The 17,072-nt window shown below is 48.8% G+C and overlaps 1 protein-coding gene across 16 annotated transcripts in view; it reads right to left on the bottom strand.

The window, feature by feature from the left end:
* The window catches only part of CHD4 (chromodomain helicase DNA binding protein 4), a 39,534-nt gene that overhangs the window by 20,548 nt on the left and 1,914 nt on the right, over positions 1–17,072 (bottom strand). For 5 of the 16 annotated variants that reach the window (XM_055280932.2, XM_055280933.2, XM_063639775.1 and 2 more), the window contains exons 3-22: positions 13,898–14,019; positions 13,484–13,699; positions 13,176–13,294; positions 12,816–13,057; positions 12,184–12,311; positions 11,792–11,927; positions 11,475–11,653; positions 11,031–11,270; positions 9,483–9,686; positions 9,154–9,359; positions 6,651–6,782; positions 5,985–6,081; positions 4,626–4,817; positions 3,583–3,783; positions 3,258–3,395; positions 2,873–2,994; positions 2,571–2,744; positions 2,102–2,243; positions 1,880–2,011; positions 1,652–1,769 (exon numbers count right to left, since the gene is read on the bottom strand). In XM_055280932.2, coding sequence (XP_055136907.1) covers positions 1,652–1,769; positions 1,880–2,011; positions 2,102–2,243; positions 2,571–2,744; positions 2,873–2,994; positions 3,258–3,395; positions 3,583–3,783; positions 4,626–4,817; positions 5,985–6,081; positions 6,651–6,782; positions 9,154–9,359; positions 9,483–9,686; positions 11,031–11,270; positions 11,475–11,653; positions 11,792–11,927; positions 12,184–12,311; positions 12,816–13,057; positions 13,176–13,294; positions 13,484–13,699; positions 13,898–14,019 — 3,240 coding nt within the window. The remainder of the gene's footprint in view (positions 1–1,651; positions 1,770–1,879; positions 2,012–2,101; positions 2,244–2,570; positions 2,745–2,872; positions 2,995–3,257; positions 3,396–3,582; positions 3,784–4,625; positions 4,818–5,984; positions 6,082–6,650; positions 6,783–9,153; positions 9,360–9,482; positions 9,687–11,030; positions 11,271–11,474; positions 11,654–11,791; positions 11,928–12,183; positions 12,312–12,815; positions 13,058–13,175; positions 13,295–13,483; positions 13,700–13,897; positions 14,020–17,072) is intronic. The other 11 variants (XM_055280937.2, XM_063639778.1, XM_063639779.1 and 8 more) reach the window with 3 other exon arrangements.

Genomic DNA, 17,072 nt, shown 5'->3' with positions numbered 1-17,072 from the left:
TCAAGAGAAAACATCACACAAACCCAAACTTAGAGACATTCTACAAAGTAACTAAACAGTGCTTATCAAAAGTATCTATATTGACCAGGCACAGTGGCTCACACCTGTAATCCCAGCACTTTGGGAGGCCGAGGCAGGCGGATCACCTGCGGTCAGGAGTTCGAGACCAGCCTGGCCAACATGGTGAAACCCTGTCTCTACTAAAAATACAAAAATCTGCTGGGCGTGGTGGCGCACATCCGTAATCTCAGCTACTCAGGAGGCTGAGACAGGAGAATTGCTTGAACCCATGAGGCATAGGTTGCAATGAGTCAAGATCGCGCCACTGCACTCCAATCTGGGCAACAGAGTGAGACTCCATCTCAAAAAAAAAAAATCTGTATCATATAAGAAAATAAAGAAATGTCACACGTCACAGATAGCAGGAAGCACAATAACTAAATGGAACACAGGACCTGGGATTGGATCCTGAAACAGAAAATAGACATCAGGAAAAATTGGTGACATTCATTGAAGTTCTGTCATTTATAGTACAATACCAATGTTAATTTCCTAGTTTTGATCATTGTACTGCAATGATCAATAATGTAAGTTATTATTAAGAGAAGCTAGCTAATTGAACAGTATACATGAACCTTCTCTGCTGTTTTGCAACTTTTTTCTAAGTCTAAAATTAAAATAAGTTTTTTTAAAACAAGGAATAGTGATACTGAGCACAGTGGCTTATGCCTGTAATCTCAATACTTTGGGAGGCCAAGGCAGGAGGATTGCTTGAGCCCAGAACTTTGTGATCAGCCTGGGCAACATGGCAAGACTCCATCTCTACAAAAAAATTTTTTTAGTTAGCTAGGTACAGTGGCTCAAGCCTATAGCCCCAGCTAGTTGGGAGGCTGAAGCAGCAGGATCACTTGAGCCTGGGGGTGGGTCCAGGCTGCAGTAAGTCATGATTGTGCCACTGCTCTCCAGCCTTGGCAACAGAGTGAGACCCTATCTCGAATAAACAAAACAAAACAGGCTAGGTGTGGTGGCTCATGCCTGTAATCCCAGCGCTTTGGGAAGCCGAGGTGGGCGGACCATGAGGTCAGGAGATCGAGACCATCTTGGCCAACATGGTGAAACCCCATCTCTACTAAAAATACAAAAATTAGCTGGGTGTGGTGGCACATGCCTGTAGTCCCAGCTACTTGGGAGGCTGAGGCAGGAGAACTGCTTGAACCCGGGAGGCGGAGGTTGCAGTGAGCCGAGATCGTGCCACTGCACTCCAGCCTGGGCGACAGAGCAAGACTCTATCTCAAAAAAAAAAAAAAAACAAACAACAAAAAACAAAACCAAAACCTAGTAGCGTCTACTGAGGCAGACAAGTCTGCTAGTAACTTGCTATTTGAGCTTGAACAAGTCCTGACCCCTTGCTTGCCCTCGAGATACAATGCTTTCTTCTTTCTAGCAGAAAGAACAAATACCGCAAAAGAAAAAATCTCCTAGGAATAGTCCAATATATTCTTCCAATTGAGACATTCAAAAGCTTTACTCTTCCATCTCAAATGACAAAGCCCCAAAAGAACTACACAGAAAAGGAGATGCACAAGAAGTTAAAGTCCAAAGATAGAAGCAAATGAGGATTCCTGAAACTAAACAACTCCTTCTCTCTCACCATTGAAGCGGTCAATGGCCTCTTGCCGCATGTTCCCAGTGATTCCACCATCAATGCGTTCGTATTTATAACCTTCATGTTCCAAGAAATCCTCTAGCAGGTCTAGCATCTTGGTCATCTGTAAAAGAAGCACGGTTTAATTACGGAAGGGTCAGATGGTAATCCCTTTCCTTAGGTAACTAAGGGTTGTCTATGACTGTTCCCTAAAGTTCCCAGTCCACATGATACCTGGGAAAAGATGAGTACACGATGCCCACCCTCCTTAAGGTTCTTGAGCATTTTCTGCAGCAGCAATAATTTCCCAGATGCTCTGATTAGGGCACTGCCATCATACATGCCATTAGGCATCTTAGGGGCTTCCTGAGAACAAATGCAAAGAAAAAAATATTAAAAGAAAGCCCACATGGAGGAGACCCAACCCAGGGTGGAACAAGAGATGGCACTACATACCATTGCAGCCACAGGGAAGAGGTATGGATGGTTGCAGCACTTCTTAAGATCCATCACCACATTTAGCAGAGACACCTGGTTGCCACCACCTCGGGCATTGAGTGCTTCAAAATTTCGAGTGAGGATGTACTTGTAGTATTTCCTACATGGGCAAGGTAGAAAGACAGGTTAGACTTGAGGGCCTTTCAATGACTAATGATGCAGTCCCAACAACTGAGATCTTTCTTCCAACACATCCCACTTTGGAACTAAGGATACCTAACGCACAAGCACTACCACCACTACCATTTTAAATAAGGAAAGGTATAACTTAAAGAACTATGCGCTCCAGCGCCCTAGCATCAGGTTTCTTCAGGCCTTGCTTGCTCCTGTCACCAGATGCCTTGAAGCTGAGTGGGGGAGGAATAGGAAACACTCTGCAGACTGGCAGATGTCTAAATGGAGTCTGCTTCTGTCCCTCCCAACTCACTTCTGCATAGGGCTCAGCTCCACACGCACAATTAGTTCTGTCTTGGAGGGCATATTCTTGAACACATCAGCTTTGAGCCGCCGCAACATGTGCGGCCCCAGCATGTCATGCAGTTTTTTTATCTGGTCCTCCTTGGCAATGTCAGCAAACTCCTCCAAAAAACCTTCCAAATTGCTTCAGAAAGAAAAAGGAAAAAGTTATTGGAGAAGGAGAAAGGAAGAAAGAAAAGTGATACAGGAAACGGGCAACAGGAAGAATGAGAAGCACAATTATGAGCTGATTACAGATAAACACATACTTACTGGAACCTCTCGGGGGTGAGAAAGTTGAGCAGATGAAATAACTCTTCGAGATTGTTTTGTAATGGAGTCCCAGTCAGCAACAGCTTGTGCTGGAGTGAGTAACCGTTCAATACCCGGAAGAACTGGTGAAGCAGATGGAGAAAGGTGAAATCCAATGAAAACAGAGCTCTGGTAAATCTCTACAAAATTTCAAGTTTTTCACTGCCCACTAGTTAAGCATCCCACTCCTCACATTCTTTTTAAAGGCCTGGCCACCAAGGGCTGTCACATACAAGGAAAGACAATTTTTCCCTCTCCTCTCCACCTACAAGTTTCCCCTTAATGAATTGGTAGTACTAGAAAAAGCCCAAAGTGGGGGCTCCAACATCCCTCCCTCAGCCCTCACCTTAGACTGATTGTTCTTCAGCCGATGGGCTTCATCCACGATGAGGCAGGCCCAATCAATAGAGCCCAAGATAGCCATGTCAATGGTGATCAATTCATAGGATGTCAGCAGCACATGGAATTTCACAGATGCCTCTTTCTGCACATGAAGGCAACTTGGTCACTACTAGTCAGTTCCTTTGTGTAAGCACAACCAGGGGACTGATGGAATGCTTTCCTCCTCCCAGGGTTACCCTTTTGCCTCACCAGGGACCAGATCACAAGGAGGTAAACTAAGCCAGAAGCCACAACTCTTTCTCTAGGGTGGCAGCCCTCCCCTCAGATACCTTCATGCGGGAGGCCTTCTTGCCACCACGAATGGCATTGTCTTCAAAGGAGAACTCATTCTCTCGGATGATGGCACGGCTGTCCTTGTCACCCACATAGGTTACGACATACATGTCTGGGGCCCACATTTCAAACTCCCGCTCCCAGTTGATGATGGTAGAAAGAGGGGCGCTCACTAGGAAGGGGCCTTTGGAATGACCCTTTGAGGAAAAACAGGAGAGTCAGGACTGAGGGCCCCAGCACACTGCAACCCCAGTGAACACCCACCACCCTGCTGCCCCCTCAAACTGAGCCAAGGACTGACAAGCCTGTGCTGCTGCTCCTACTCTCACCTTCCTCTATACACGTGCCCACCCCACTCCTTTCCAAAAAGCCAAGGTCCCATCATAACTACAAGTCTTACCTCTGCCATTAAGTCTTTATATACTTTTTTTCTGAGACGGAGTTTCACTCTTATTGCCCAGGCTGGAGTGCAATGGCGCAATCTCGGCTCACTGCAACCTCCACCTCCCGGGTTTAAGCGATTCTGCTGCCTCAGCCTCCCAAGTAGCTGAGATTACAGGCGTGCACCACCACACCCGGCTAATTTTGTATTTTTAGTAGAGACGGGGTTTCACCATGTTGGTCAGGCTGGTCTCGAACTCCTGACCTCAGGTGATCCACCCACCTCAGGCTCCCAAAGTGCTGGGATTACAGGTGTGAGCCACTGCGTCCAGCCAAGTCTTTCCATACTAATTCTACTCATAATTCTACTTCCCTCAGCACACAGTCATTCCCCTAGAACTGACGCTCTATGGACCCATTGCTAATCCTACCCAGGGCTCCATGCCCTCAAATCTTCCACTGTGTACATGTGTTTATCCACTAACACATTCATCTACTATCTACTAAACACATGTGTACATGTGTTTATCTATTATCCACAGTGTTCTTGAAGGTCAGAGACCAATTTTTTTATTCCCTTATCTCTCTACTCAGTGTAAGTGAAGGCTTCAAACACAAAACACCCACACAAAAAACTATCCGCCCCAGATTTCCTTACCTCCTTGTAAAGGGAATACAGGAAGACTGCTGTCTGTACAGTTTTCCCAAGGCCCATCTCATCAGCCAAGATGGTGTCAGTGCCCTGAGCCCAGGAGAAGCGCAACCAGTTCAGGCCCTCCATTTGATAGGGGTGCAGGGTTCCACCTGTAGCATCCAGGTACTCTGGCTGTCGCTCATACTTCACTGTTGGCTGAAGGATGAAACAGAGAAGTCAAGAGCTGGCAAGGAACTCCCTTCCTCCCCTAATATAGCAGCTGCTTCCTCCTCACTAGTCTTCACGGATCCTCTTGGGGAAGAGTTACAAAAAATTCTGAGGGAAGAGATCCCCTATGATTACTGCAATTTCATGTTCAGTTTAGGGTCCTCCAGGAAACAGGGCTTAACCAGACAGACCTGATTTTGATCCCACAGATCACTGAGGAAAAACACATCGCAGACTCCCTACCAATACAATAATTCTACTAGTCAGGATCCATCAGGTAAATAATCGTTATGTCCCTCTTAGATTCATCTTTTTAACTTGAATCACCCTCGCCGGGCGCAGTGGCTCATGCTTGTAATCCCAGCACTTTGGGAGGCCGAGACGGGCGGATCACGAGGTCAGGAGATTGAGACCACAGTGAAACCCCGTCTCTACTAAAAATACAAAAAATTAGCCGGGCGTGGTGGCGGGCGCCTGTAGCCCCAGCTACTCGGGAGGCTGAGGCAGGAGAATGGCATGAACCCGGGAGGCGGAGCTTGCAGTGAGCCGAGATTGCGCCACTGCACTCCAGCCTGGGCGATGGAGCGAGACTCCGTCTCAAAAAAAAAAAAAAAAAATACAAAAAATTAGCCGGAAGTGGTGGCAGGCGCCTGTAGTCCCAGCTACTCGGAGAGGCTGAGGCAGGAGAATGGCGTGAACCCGGGAGGCGGGGCTTGCAGCAAGCCGAGATTGCGCTACTGCACTCCAGCCTGGGTGACAACAGAGCGAGACTCCGTCTCAAAAAAAAAAAAAACTTTAATCACCCTCAAATTACACTGTACAAACAAAACCCAGAGGAACTGAGCCTGAATTAAGCCAGATTCCAAGGTAAGTTCATAAAAGCTAGGCTATGTGGCCCCTGCCCCCAGATAACACTTCTTCAATCACTCAAAATATACCTCCTTTTTTTTTTCTGATGACAAAAATAGAAAGTAATCCTAGTGCTTTCTGATATATAGAGATGTGGAGAAGTGGGGAAGCCAACTTTGTGAAGTAATCTCAGCTACAAAGTTACTATCTGCATTTCATTACTTAATAGCATTATCATTAGACTGCAGCAAAGATACACTGTCCTACCCAACAAACTACTCTACAGTCCTTTCCACCCCCACTCACGTCAACTGTTGGCGTTTCTGGAGGCCTCTCCAACTTCCGAAGCTTCACCTTCTTGAGCTTCTTGCCTGGTCGGCCTTCCTCACCCCTCATTAACTCCCTAAAGGAGAAAGACATCACACAGCTGCCCAAAGTCCTTTTCTATAGAAGAAACAACTTGGCCAGGCACAGTGGCTCACACCTGTAATCGCAGCATTTTGGGAGGCCAGCACTTTGGGAGGCTGAGGTGGGCAGATCACCTGAGGTCAGATCGAGACCAGCCTGGCCAACACGGTGAAACCCCGTCTCTACTAAAAATACAAAAATTAGCCGGGCATGGTGGCAGATGCCTGTAATCTCAGCTACTCGGGAGGCTGAGGCAGGAGAATCGCTTGAACCCGGGAGGCGGAGGTTGCAGTGAGCCAAGATCGCACCACTGCACTCCAGCCTGGGGGACGAGAGCAAGACTTTGTCTCAAAGAAAAAAAAAAAAAACACTAGCTAGGTATGGTGGCGTATGCAAATAATCCCAGCTACTCGGGAGGCTAAGGCAGGAGAATTGTTTGAACCAGGAAGTCGGAGGTTGCAGTGAGCCAAGATCACGCCACTGCACTACAGCTTGGTGACAGAGCAAGACTCCATCTCAAAAAAAAAAAAGAAGCAACTCTATTCCTCACCCAAAATCACTCACCTGTGATTCCAATAGCTCTGCTTGAACAGGTCGTAATCCTGGATCTCCACATCCTCACTCTCCCAAGAAGCCTGATCGTAAGGTAAGTCCCGCCACTTGATCAAGTAGTGGACGTGGCCCTTCTTGTCCACACTGCAAGTCAAGGAGAGAAAACCCTCAGAGCCAGAAAAGGCAACCCTCCTCACTTCCTCTCAAAAACTGGCAATACCATATGTTTCACACCAGACCTCTAGGTATGCCACAGATCACGTTTTCAGAGCCTCTACTATACCAGTCTTTGACCAAAAATTATCTCTAATTTATACTTTCCTACAGCTCAAACACCAGAATTCAGTCAGTTAATAACTAACATAGACTGTTGGCCGGGTGCAGTGGCTCACACCTGTAATCCCAGCACTTTGGGAAGCTCAGGCAGGCAGATCGCTTGAGGCCAGGAGCTCAAGACCAGCCAGGCCAACATGGCAAAACCCCGTCCCTACTAAAAAAGAAAAAAAATTAGCCAGGCGTCAGGCTGGGCGCAGTGCCTCACGCCTATAATCCCAGCACTTTGGGAGGCCGAGGCAGGCGGATCACCTGAGGTCGGGAGTTCGAGACCAGTCTGGCCAGCATGGTGAAACCCCGTCTCTACTAAAAATACAAAAATTAGCCAGGCATGGTGGCAGGTGCCTGTAATCCCAGCTACTCGGGAAGCTGAGGCAGGAGAATTGCTTGAACCTGGGTGGCAGAGGTTGTAGCAAGCTGAGATTGCGCCACTGCACTCCAGCCTGGGCGACAGAGCGAGACTCCATTTCAAAAAAAAAAAAATCAGGCAGGCGTGGTGGCACACGCCTGTAATCCCAGCTACTCTGGAGTTTGAGGCAGAGAATTACTTGAGCCTGAGAGGTGGAGGTTGCAGTGAGCTTAGATCATGCCACTGCACTCCAGGCTGGGCCACAGAGCAAGACTGTCTCAAAAAATATAATAAATAAATAAATAAATAGGCCGAGTGCTGTGGCTCACGCCTGTAATCCCAGCACTTTGGGAGGAGGAGGCGAGTGGATCACAAGGTCACGAGATCAAGACCATCCTGGCTAACACAGTGAAATCTCGTCTCTGCTAAAAATACAAAAAAAAAAAAAAATTAGCCGGGCGTGGTGGCGGTGGCCTGTAGTGCCAGCTACTCGGGAGGCTGAGGCAGGATAATGGCGTGAACCCGGGAGGCAGAGCTTGCAGTGAGCCGAGATCATGCCACTGCACCCCGGCCTGGGTGACACGTCTGTCTCAAAAAAAAAAACAATAATAAAATAAATAAAAATAATAACATAGGCCGGGCGCGGTGGCTCACGCTTGTAATCCCAGCACTTTGGGAGGCCGAGGCGGGCGGATCACGAGGTCAGGAGATCGAGACCACGGTGAAACCCCGTCTCTACTAAAAAAATACAAAAAATTAGCCGGGCGTGGTGGCGGGCGCCTGTAGTCCCAGCTACTTGGAGAGGCTGAGGCAGGAGAATGGCGTGAACCCAGGAGGCGGAGCTTGCAGTGAGCCGAGATCGCGCCACTGCACTCCAGCCTGGGTGACAGAGCAAGACTCCGTCTCAAAAAAAAAAAAAAAAAAAAAAAAAAAAAAAAAAAATAATAACATAAAGTGTCAGGCGCAATAGCTCATGCCTGTAATCCCAACACCTTGGGAAGCTGAGGCAGGCAGATTGCTTGAGCCCAGGAGTTTGGGACTGCTATGAGCAGTGATCACGACACTGCACTCAAGCCTGGGCGACACTGCACTCAAGCCTGGGCAACACAGCTAGACTTTGTCTCAAAATAAATAAATAAATAAGGCTGAGCGTGGTGGCTCATGCCTGTTAATCCCAGCACTTAGGGAGGCCAAGGCAGGCAGATCACCTGAGGTCAGGAGTTAAAGACCAGCCTGGCCAACATAGTGAAAACCCCGTCTCTACTAAAAATACAAAAATTAGCCGGGTATGGTGGTGGGGGTGCCTATGCCCAGCTACTGGGGAGGCTGAGGCAGGAGATTCACTTGAGCCCAGGAGCCCAAGGTTGCAGCGAGCCAAGGTTGCACCACTACACTCCAGCCTGGGCAACAGAGCAAGACTCTATCTCAAAAAAACAAACAACCGGGTGTGGTGGCTCATGTCTGTAATCCCAACACTTTCACCTGAGGTCAACAGATCCAGACCATCCTGGCCAATGTGGTGAAACCCCGTCTCTACTAAAAACACAAAAAATTAGCTGGGCATGGTGGCTTGCGCCTGTAGTCCCAGCTGCTCAGGAGGCTGAGGCAGGAGAATCACTTGAATCTGGGAGGCAGAGGTTGCAGTGAGTCGAGATCACGCCACTGCACTCCAGCCTGTGCACAGTGACTCTGTCTCAAAAAAAAAAAACAAAAAAAAAAACAATGTCTTCCAAGTCTAAGTTACTGGTGACATTGGTGACATCCATTTTCCCAATCCCTTTAGCAGGAGTCTCCCATGGAGACTGCCTATCTCCCGTGTGCTCAGCTGGGTACCTGTGGTTGAGGATTCGGTGGATCATCATCCACTCAGGTTTTATCCCATAGCGATAGAAGCGTTCCTCCATCTCTGCAAATTTAGGGTCCTTGTTCTTTCGCTTTCGGCTTTTCTCTTCATCACCACCAAAGTCCCCAGAAGGTGGCTCATCCATATCATTCTTCCGCTGATAGTTTCGGAACATTACCTGACAGTGCAGCTCCAGCTTTGAGCAGAAAGACAAAATCAGCCACCAAGAAGCTGCGTTCATTCCTTCTACCCACAAGGCTCTTTTATCACTGTCCTCTTCATGGTTAGCCCCTACATCTCCAGCCTATCCTAAACTTACCTGCAGTTCAGAAACCCAGGAGCAATGCCAGTAAGACATGCCTTGCCATTTCACAAAAAACTGCCGCTCTGGCCGCCCCTCCAAGGGCTTTGGGGAGGGCGTGTTGGGATCAGCATCTGGAGGCCGCGGCACTGGTGTGGGAGATGGTGGCTGACCCCACTTCCAGATTAGGATTTTCTGCACTTTGCCCTTCAGAGCTGGACACTGAAAGAAAAAGAGACAACTTAATCTCAAATCATAACCATGGGAGGAGAAGGGACAGCCCACAGTCTCAACTTCGTCAAAGGACGATTAAGATCTCATTTCAGACCCGGAGCAGTGGCTCATGCCTGAAATCCAAGCACTTTGGGAGGCCGAGGTGGGCAGATCACAAGGTCAAGAGATCGAGACCATCCTAGCTAATATGGTGAAACCCCGTCTCTACTAAAAATACAAAAATTAGCTGGGCGTGGTGGCGCACACCTGTAGTCCCAGCTACTCGGGAGGCTGAGGCAGGAGAATCACTTGAACCTGGGAGGCAGAGCTTGCAGTGAGCCAAGATTGCCCCACTGCACTCCAGCCTGGGGGACAGAGCGAGACTCCATCTCAAAAAAATAAAAAAAGATCTCATTTCAAATAAAATCTAATCCCAGGACTCCTCTAGGGAGAAAATACAGGTTGAGGACCCCTCGTGAAATGCTTGGGACCAGAAGTATTTTGGATTTCACATTTTTGGATTAGCGTGCTCAACCTGTGATAGAATTCCCTCTCCATTTCTGGACATCATCCAGGATTTGCATGCCACCATCACTCCTATCTGCTTAACAGAGCTAGTAGTTAGACTTTAATAAGCCAGAACAATCAGGAAATCAACAGACTTAGAGCACAGAATTCCTCCCTTAAGCAATCTAAAAGCAGTAAGTGGCCCTATTAAACATTCTAAACTGGCTGGCATGGTGGTACACGCCTGTAATGCCAGCACTTAGGGAGGACAAGGGAGCAGAATGGTTTCAGACCAGAAGTTCAAGAGCAGCCTGGGCAACATAGTGAGACCCTGTCTCAACAGAGATTTTTTTTTTTTTAATTAGCTGGATGTGGTGGCATGCACTGGTACTCCTAGCTACTCAGCAAGAGGCTGAGATAGGAGGATCACTTGAGCCCAAGAGTTGGAGGCTGCAATGAGCTACGACTACACCACTGCACTCTAGCCTGGATGACAGAATGAGACCCTGTCTCCAAAAAAAAAATTTTTTTAACAAAAAAATTAAAAACATTGTAAGCTAGCAAGACCCTGAGGCAGGGTGTCAACACAGGGACAAATGTTCTCAGCTAGAAGAACATTGCTTCAGCTCCTCTTAAGAGAGCTGGCAAAACATCAACTCCTCAGTTTGAAGTTAGTCCTATATTTTCCCAGGACAAAAGTATCCCAACACTATAGGATGAAGGAAAATACCTTTCTCAGGGCTGAAAAGCTCATAGTTCCTCTCCTGCACCCCAGCCTCACGATAGCCTACATAGAAAAGACTACACTTTCCCCATCTTTTGCCCTGGCTGAGATCAGTCACTCACCGTACAACGGGGACAGAGCCATTCACCATTGGGGATCTCTGGAAGTGGGGGATTCAGGCAGTGGATGTGGTAGGAAGAAGGACAGGTATCACAGCAGAGCAGTTCCCCACCATCCTTGCAGACCCGACAGAATTCCATATGGTGGTCATCCTCCTCTTCGAGGTCTCCCCCAACCTCTTCCAGGATCTCCTCACCCTCCGAATTGTCCTCTTTAGCTTCCCACTGGATGCCTTCCTTCTCCTGCAGTAAAGGACCACAGATTCAGATTATTACCCCCACCCACCCACCAAAGTCTGAAGCCAGTGCCCATCATTCCTTTGAATGCTTCCTAAAGCTCACAACCCGCAGCACCAGCATTTCGATTTCCATCCAGGCCTCAAAGAGCTTTACTGTCCCACCCTTCTTCTCATGGGTTCCAAGGAGCCACAATGGCCAGACACTCACGCAATGTGGGCAGCTCCACTTGCCCTCGGGAGCCTTCTCCATGTCGGGATCCAAGCAGACCATGTGGTAAGCACGGGGACAGGTATCACACAGGATGATCTCACCGCCTTGCTGGCACACCTCACAATAGTCCTGGTGGTCTGTCTCATAACCATCCACAGCAGTCACCTCCTCCTCGCCTGGGCAAGGAAGAGGGAAAGCCCAGTTATTGGAAAAAAACTACCTCCCCCCACCCCCCAACCCTTATCTCCTTAGGGAGATTCTTCCCCAATCACTCCCACCTCAACCCATCACAAATATACAGAAGAGAAACACACCTTTCTTTTTCTTTTTAGTGGTTCGGAGTTTCTTGCGGCTGCGGCTACTACGGCTGGTGGAACCATCAGAAACAGAATAGCTATTGATACTGGCATCATCGAAGTCAGATTCCACATCCAAGTCATCATCCTCACTCTGGCAGGATGAAAAAGAGTAAGGTTAGATGTTCAAGCCAAGGGAAAGGACAGAGTGGCAGAGAGGGGAGTACTCTCTCACTGGGGATACCAGAATCCCAGCAAGCACCGTTATACAGGGAGCCTAGTCTCATCTTGTTCTGTGGGAAACTCCCCACATTCTTACGTGCCTACTATGAAGGACAGGTCCTGATATACGGTCACATCCTTTCTATTAGACATGGCACCCTCCCTAAAGCGATGGGCTGGGCTCTCACCGAAGATCTCTTACGCTTGGAACCAAAACCTCCCAGCTTGATTTTCAGGGGAGCTACTTTCTTGGGTTTAGGCTTCTTGGCATCAGGTATGCGAGGGCTGCCCTTGGGCTTCCTCCGAGCATTGGGACCTAAAATCAGGATACATGCAAATATATACCACAAGACTAAAGATGGGGAAAACAAAATCTTCTCCACCTAAGCTTGCTTCCCCACATTCAGATTCCCAAATTTCCCTCCAAAATCCAAGACTCCACTTTGGGAGGCCGAGGCGGGCGGATCACGAGGTCAGGAGATCGAGGCCACGGTGAAACCTCGTCTTTACTAAAAATACAAAAAAATTAGCCGGGCGTGGTGGCAGGCGCCTGTAGTCCCAGCTACTCGGAGAGGCTGAGGCAGGAGAATGGTGTGAACCCGGGAGGCGGAGCTTGCAGTGAGCCGAGATTGCACCACTACACTCCAGCCTGGGTGACAGAGCGAGACTGCGTCTCAAAAAAAAAAAAAAAAAAAATCCAAGACTCATTCCTCCCTCCTATCTCCTACCTTAGGGCTGACAGAACAGCATTCCCATGCTCTGTCTTTGACATCTTAAGCCCACACCAGACACCCCCACTCCCATTTGAACCCCATTTCACCTTTGCCCTCCTTGGTCTTGGCCTTGCGGATAGGCACCTCCACAGGGGGAGGTGGCGGTGCAACCTCAGTGGCTGTCACCATGCTCTCCACCACAGCCACCGCTGCTGCTGCCGCAGCTGCCACTGATGCCCCAGAACTGCCTTTGAAGGGGTTATTGGTACTGAACTCCCGCCATTTTGCACCCAAAACCATCATCATCTTGGAGACAGCAATCTTGGGATTTTTGGCAGCAATGAGGGGTCTGGTGGAGAAATGCACAAGAGCAGAGGGAAAGGTTTAAGAATAAAAGAAAGAAAGAGAAGTAAAAAGAGATAATAGAAAGATTCTCCTCCCCCTTCCCCAAGCCCCTTCTGTTTTACCTGACAAACTGGCTGAAGGCCTTGTAGTTGGTGAGGGTTCGATAATCCTCCTCTGAGAACACATGGTCAATGTCTTCCATGCCCCAGTCTTCCAGGAGCTGAGCAGATGATTTAGGCTCCTGCAGAAAGAGCAAAGTCAAGTACCTGCCACCTAGTGCCCACACTTGCTAAGCAAATTTGTGTGGAAAAACCAGAGTAACAGAGTTAAGAGGAAAAGAAGAGAAAGTGTTCTAAAGGACAGTAAGGTGTCTAAGAAACAAAAGGACAAAAGTTTAACAGTACAAAGAAGAGGATGGACGTCCAGGCACCTTTGAATCATCATCATCGTCATCCTCCTCCTCCTCCTCCTTCCGCTTGGATTTGCTCTTCTTCTCTTTCTTAGGTCCAAGCTTCTTCTTCTTCTTCTTGCCAGGGGTATAGTCGCTGCCCTCACTGTCTGAGCGCAGAGCCACCTCTTCCTCCTCCTCCACAAACTCTGGCCCCTCCCCAGAGCTGTCCCCCAGCTGCCGGCATAAGAGCATACGCTGGAGCAGGGAAAGGGGGGGAGAGGGAGACAGACACACATGCTACACACATGCTGACCTCAGGACAGCCCTGAGGCTCATCCCCAGAACCTGGCCCACCACTCCTCAGAAAGAAACAAATGCCCTCAGCCCTTCAACCCTTCTCAGAGCTCCTCCCTTCTTCCTCTGATTCCCCGTAACATTCAGTCACCCACTCACCTCCTTTTTTTGGCGCTTGCTCTTAGGGATTTTAGGGTCCCGAGGTTTCTTAGGCTTTTTCTTCTTCTTGAGCTTTGGAGTCTCTGTTTCTGACAAATCCTCCTCTGGGTCCTCTTCATTTTCTACATATATTTGGCAAAGAGTGGTAGGCAGGGAAAAGATCAATAGCAAAAGGTTAGGCCCTAATCCAGAGGCTTTAGACTTTATTCCCCACCTCTTGTCCCAGATTCCTCTGAAGAGAACTGCTATACTCTGTACAGAAGGAAGCTGATACCCAGGACAAAAACAGACAAAGAGAGAGCTGTATATACCCGAAATAGGCCTGCCAGGCCAGACCAGGCCCACCTCGGGCAGCTGTCCAGACCCCTGCCTCCTCTCTCCCATTCCCACCAGCAGTCCTCTAGATGTTCACCAGTATGGCTGAACTGAGCTGCTTAGAGTTCACCAAGTAAGAGAACTAGGTTTAGGCCTCCTGTAACTGGCCACCAAGTTATTCTATAAACCAGGGAATGAGAATGAAAGATCCTACTCAGAAGGCAAGAACTACAGAATATACCCTCCCAGAGCAGGATCAGTTCAGGGGTCTCGGAAACCACACCCTTCTCTAACCACTTTGAAGTCCTCACTGCTCAAATTAACCAGAACCTCCAAGTCCTAGGTTCAGGTGCCAGCCCAGTCTCACGCCCACTTCTAAAATACAATTTCCTTTCCCCATCTCCAACCCTAATGTTCCTCCTCAGCTTCTCCTGGGTCAGCAGCCTCTTCTCCCTAGGGGCCCAAATCAGCCCAGCTGTCACCATCTCCCCCTGCACCCGCCCCCCAGCAATCCTCCTCCCATCTGGCTCCAGCTCCTCCCCTGGCTGGAAGCACACACAAAGCCTGGGGTAATACTGAAAGCTCCTAGGCAAGGATAGGTGGGAAGGGACACAGAGAAGGCCAGGAGGCAGCTTCCTTTGTAACAGACATTCACACCAGCTCCGACTCCCTCCTCCCTCCTCTCTCCCTCTTCCCAAGCCACCCCCGCCCAAACGGGGGTGGGTAGAGAAAGGAGTGGAGAGAAGAAGGGAGTGCCTCACCCACTGAGGAGAGGGAAAATGGCTCCTGACCGCAGAAGCCAGCCCAGGGCACCCAGCTGCCAACATAGGACAGACAGGAAGTGGCAGGGGAGGGGGCGGGTTTGAGAGAGGTGAGGCGGGGGGTGGGGGGAGACTGCCCTCATAGAAGCCTCGCCAAATTACTACCTGGCCCCAGATCCAAATGCCACCTACTCTGGGATGACACAGTTCACAAGAGCCCACCCTAATGTCCTAAGCAAGGAAACCCAAGGAAAGCGAGACAAACATGAAGGTAATACTAAGAGAAGAACTCGATTACTCCCTCAATCATAATTATTTTTTCAATCATCAGAGCTGAGATTTAACAAAGGCTCAGTGGACCTGTGGTCAGCGCATACAACCTTCTCCTCAAATTTCTGATACCCAAAAGATTTAGTTTGAGGAATGGAGGCCCACAAGAAGTCTCTGAAGCTCAGCTTCCTCACCACCCCCACCCAGATTCCTATCCAACATATGGGAATGTCTGCACAAAAAACGGAGCAGGACCTAGACAGTGGTAGAAGATAATATCCCAGCCGGGTGCAATGGCTCATGCCTGTAATCCCAGCACTTTGGGAGGCTGAGGCGGGCAGATCATTTGAGGTCAGGAGTTCGAAACCAGCTTGGCCAACATGGTGAAACCCTGTCTCTACTAAAAACACAAAAATTAGCCAGGCATCGTGGTGGGTACCTGTAATCCTAGCTACTCAGGAGGTGAGGCAGGAGAATCGCTTGAGCCCAGGAAGCAGAGGTTGCAGTGAGCCAAGATCGCACCACTGCACTCCAACCTGGGTGACAGAGTGAGACCCTGTCTCAAAAATAAAAAAGAAAGTAATATCCCTCCTTCAATCCCTGACATGTTCTTAGCTCTTAACCCCCAAAATTAGCCCTAAAATGTCTCTGGCTCCCCACTTCCTGAGCTAGACAGATACTAGGGAATGAGACATTAGGCTGGACAAAGCACCATCAGCCTCCCTGCTTCTCAGCCCAGAATAAGACTAGGCACAAGAAAGCCCCTCCCATTCCCCCTTGGGAATGGAACATCAGCCTGGATTTCACCAGAAAGAATCATTTTCTTAAGGACTTTTCCCCACCAATCCCCAAGTCAACCCCCAACCCCCAACAGCTACATCTCACCACCCCCATAAAAGCTGGAAGTGGAGACAAAGACAACCCATGGAGGCAAAGGGGACATCCTTCCATGCACATGGAGCCCTCAAACTTCTCAGGCAAATAATATGCTGAAATGGCAAACCGCAAACTGACTGAGATATAGAGAAGATTTAGGAAAGGGACAGGAATGGGGTGTGGCAAGTGGAAAAAGTGGGTCATGCTACAGCTAAGGACAGAGTTCACAGCTCCTGCGCAGCTCCCGGTCAACATGAAAGGCAGCCCCAGCCCAAGGGGCCAATGGGAGGCCAAAATGTGGAACCCACAATGTCTAGGCAGCACTACTGTTTCTCATGCCCCTCTCAGGGTCCCCTTACCAGCACCACAACCCTGCCCTCACCTTGGGCAAGGGCACGGAAATCTGCCCCTCTACTCTACACAAGGATGAAACCAAGTTTCTCATCCCAACAGCTGAGACTCCACGACAACACTAATCCCTCTCCTAAATGGCCTCAGGTTGAAGAAAAGACTTCCAACTTAAAAAGTGCCAAATGTGAAAGCATCTCTCCTAGACCACCTCAACTTCCACTGAAGCTAAGAAGAGAGAAGGCAGAAGTGAATGATGCTAAATGAGAAACAAAAACAGGATCAGCAGTCTCCAGAACGAGAAAAGTGGAAGCAGAAGGAATGAAGAAATGACATGCAGGAAAACAAAATTAAACTAGAAAACATGAAGGTCAAGGAAACAAGTAGGTGACATAGCTAGGGGCTCTGAAGAACGACACAGAAGAGAAAGACATCTGCTTAGGAACATGACATCAACCATCATTTGAGGATAGACAACGGCTCCCCCAATCAGGCAGGGTGGTTATAACCATACGGGTTTGGCCAGTTCATGGAGCCACACCAAAACACAGATAGCGCAACCCCTAGCACACCTACACAGACACTTCACACTGCCAGCCTAAACC

The sequence above is a fragment of the Symphalangus syndactylus genome, chromosome 5 (assembly GCF_028878055.3).
Source record: "Symphalangus syndactylus isolate Jambi chromosome 5, NHGRI_mSymSyn1-v2.1_pri, whole genome shotgun sequence".
In the NCBI taxonomy this organism is placed as follows: Eukaryota; Metazoa; Chordata; class Mammalia; order Primates; family Hylobatidae; genus Symphalangus; species Symphalangus syndactylus.
Note: the sequence above shows the minus strand (reverse complement) of the source record. Positions and strands in the feature narration are given on the sequence as shown.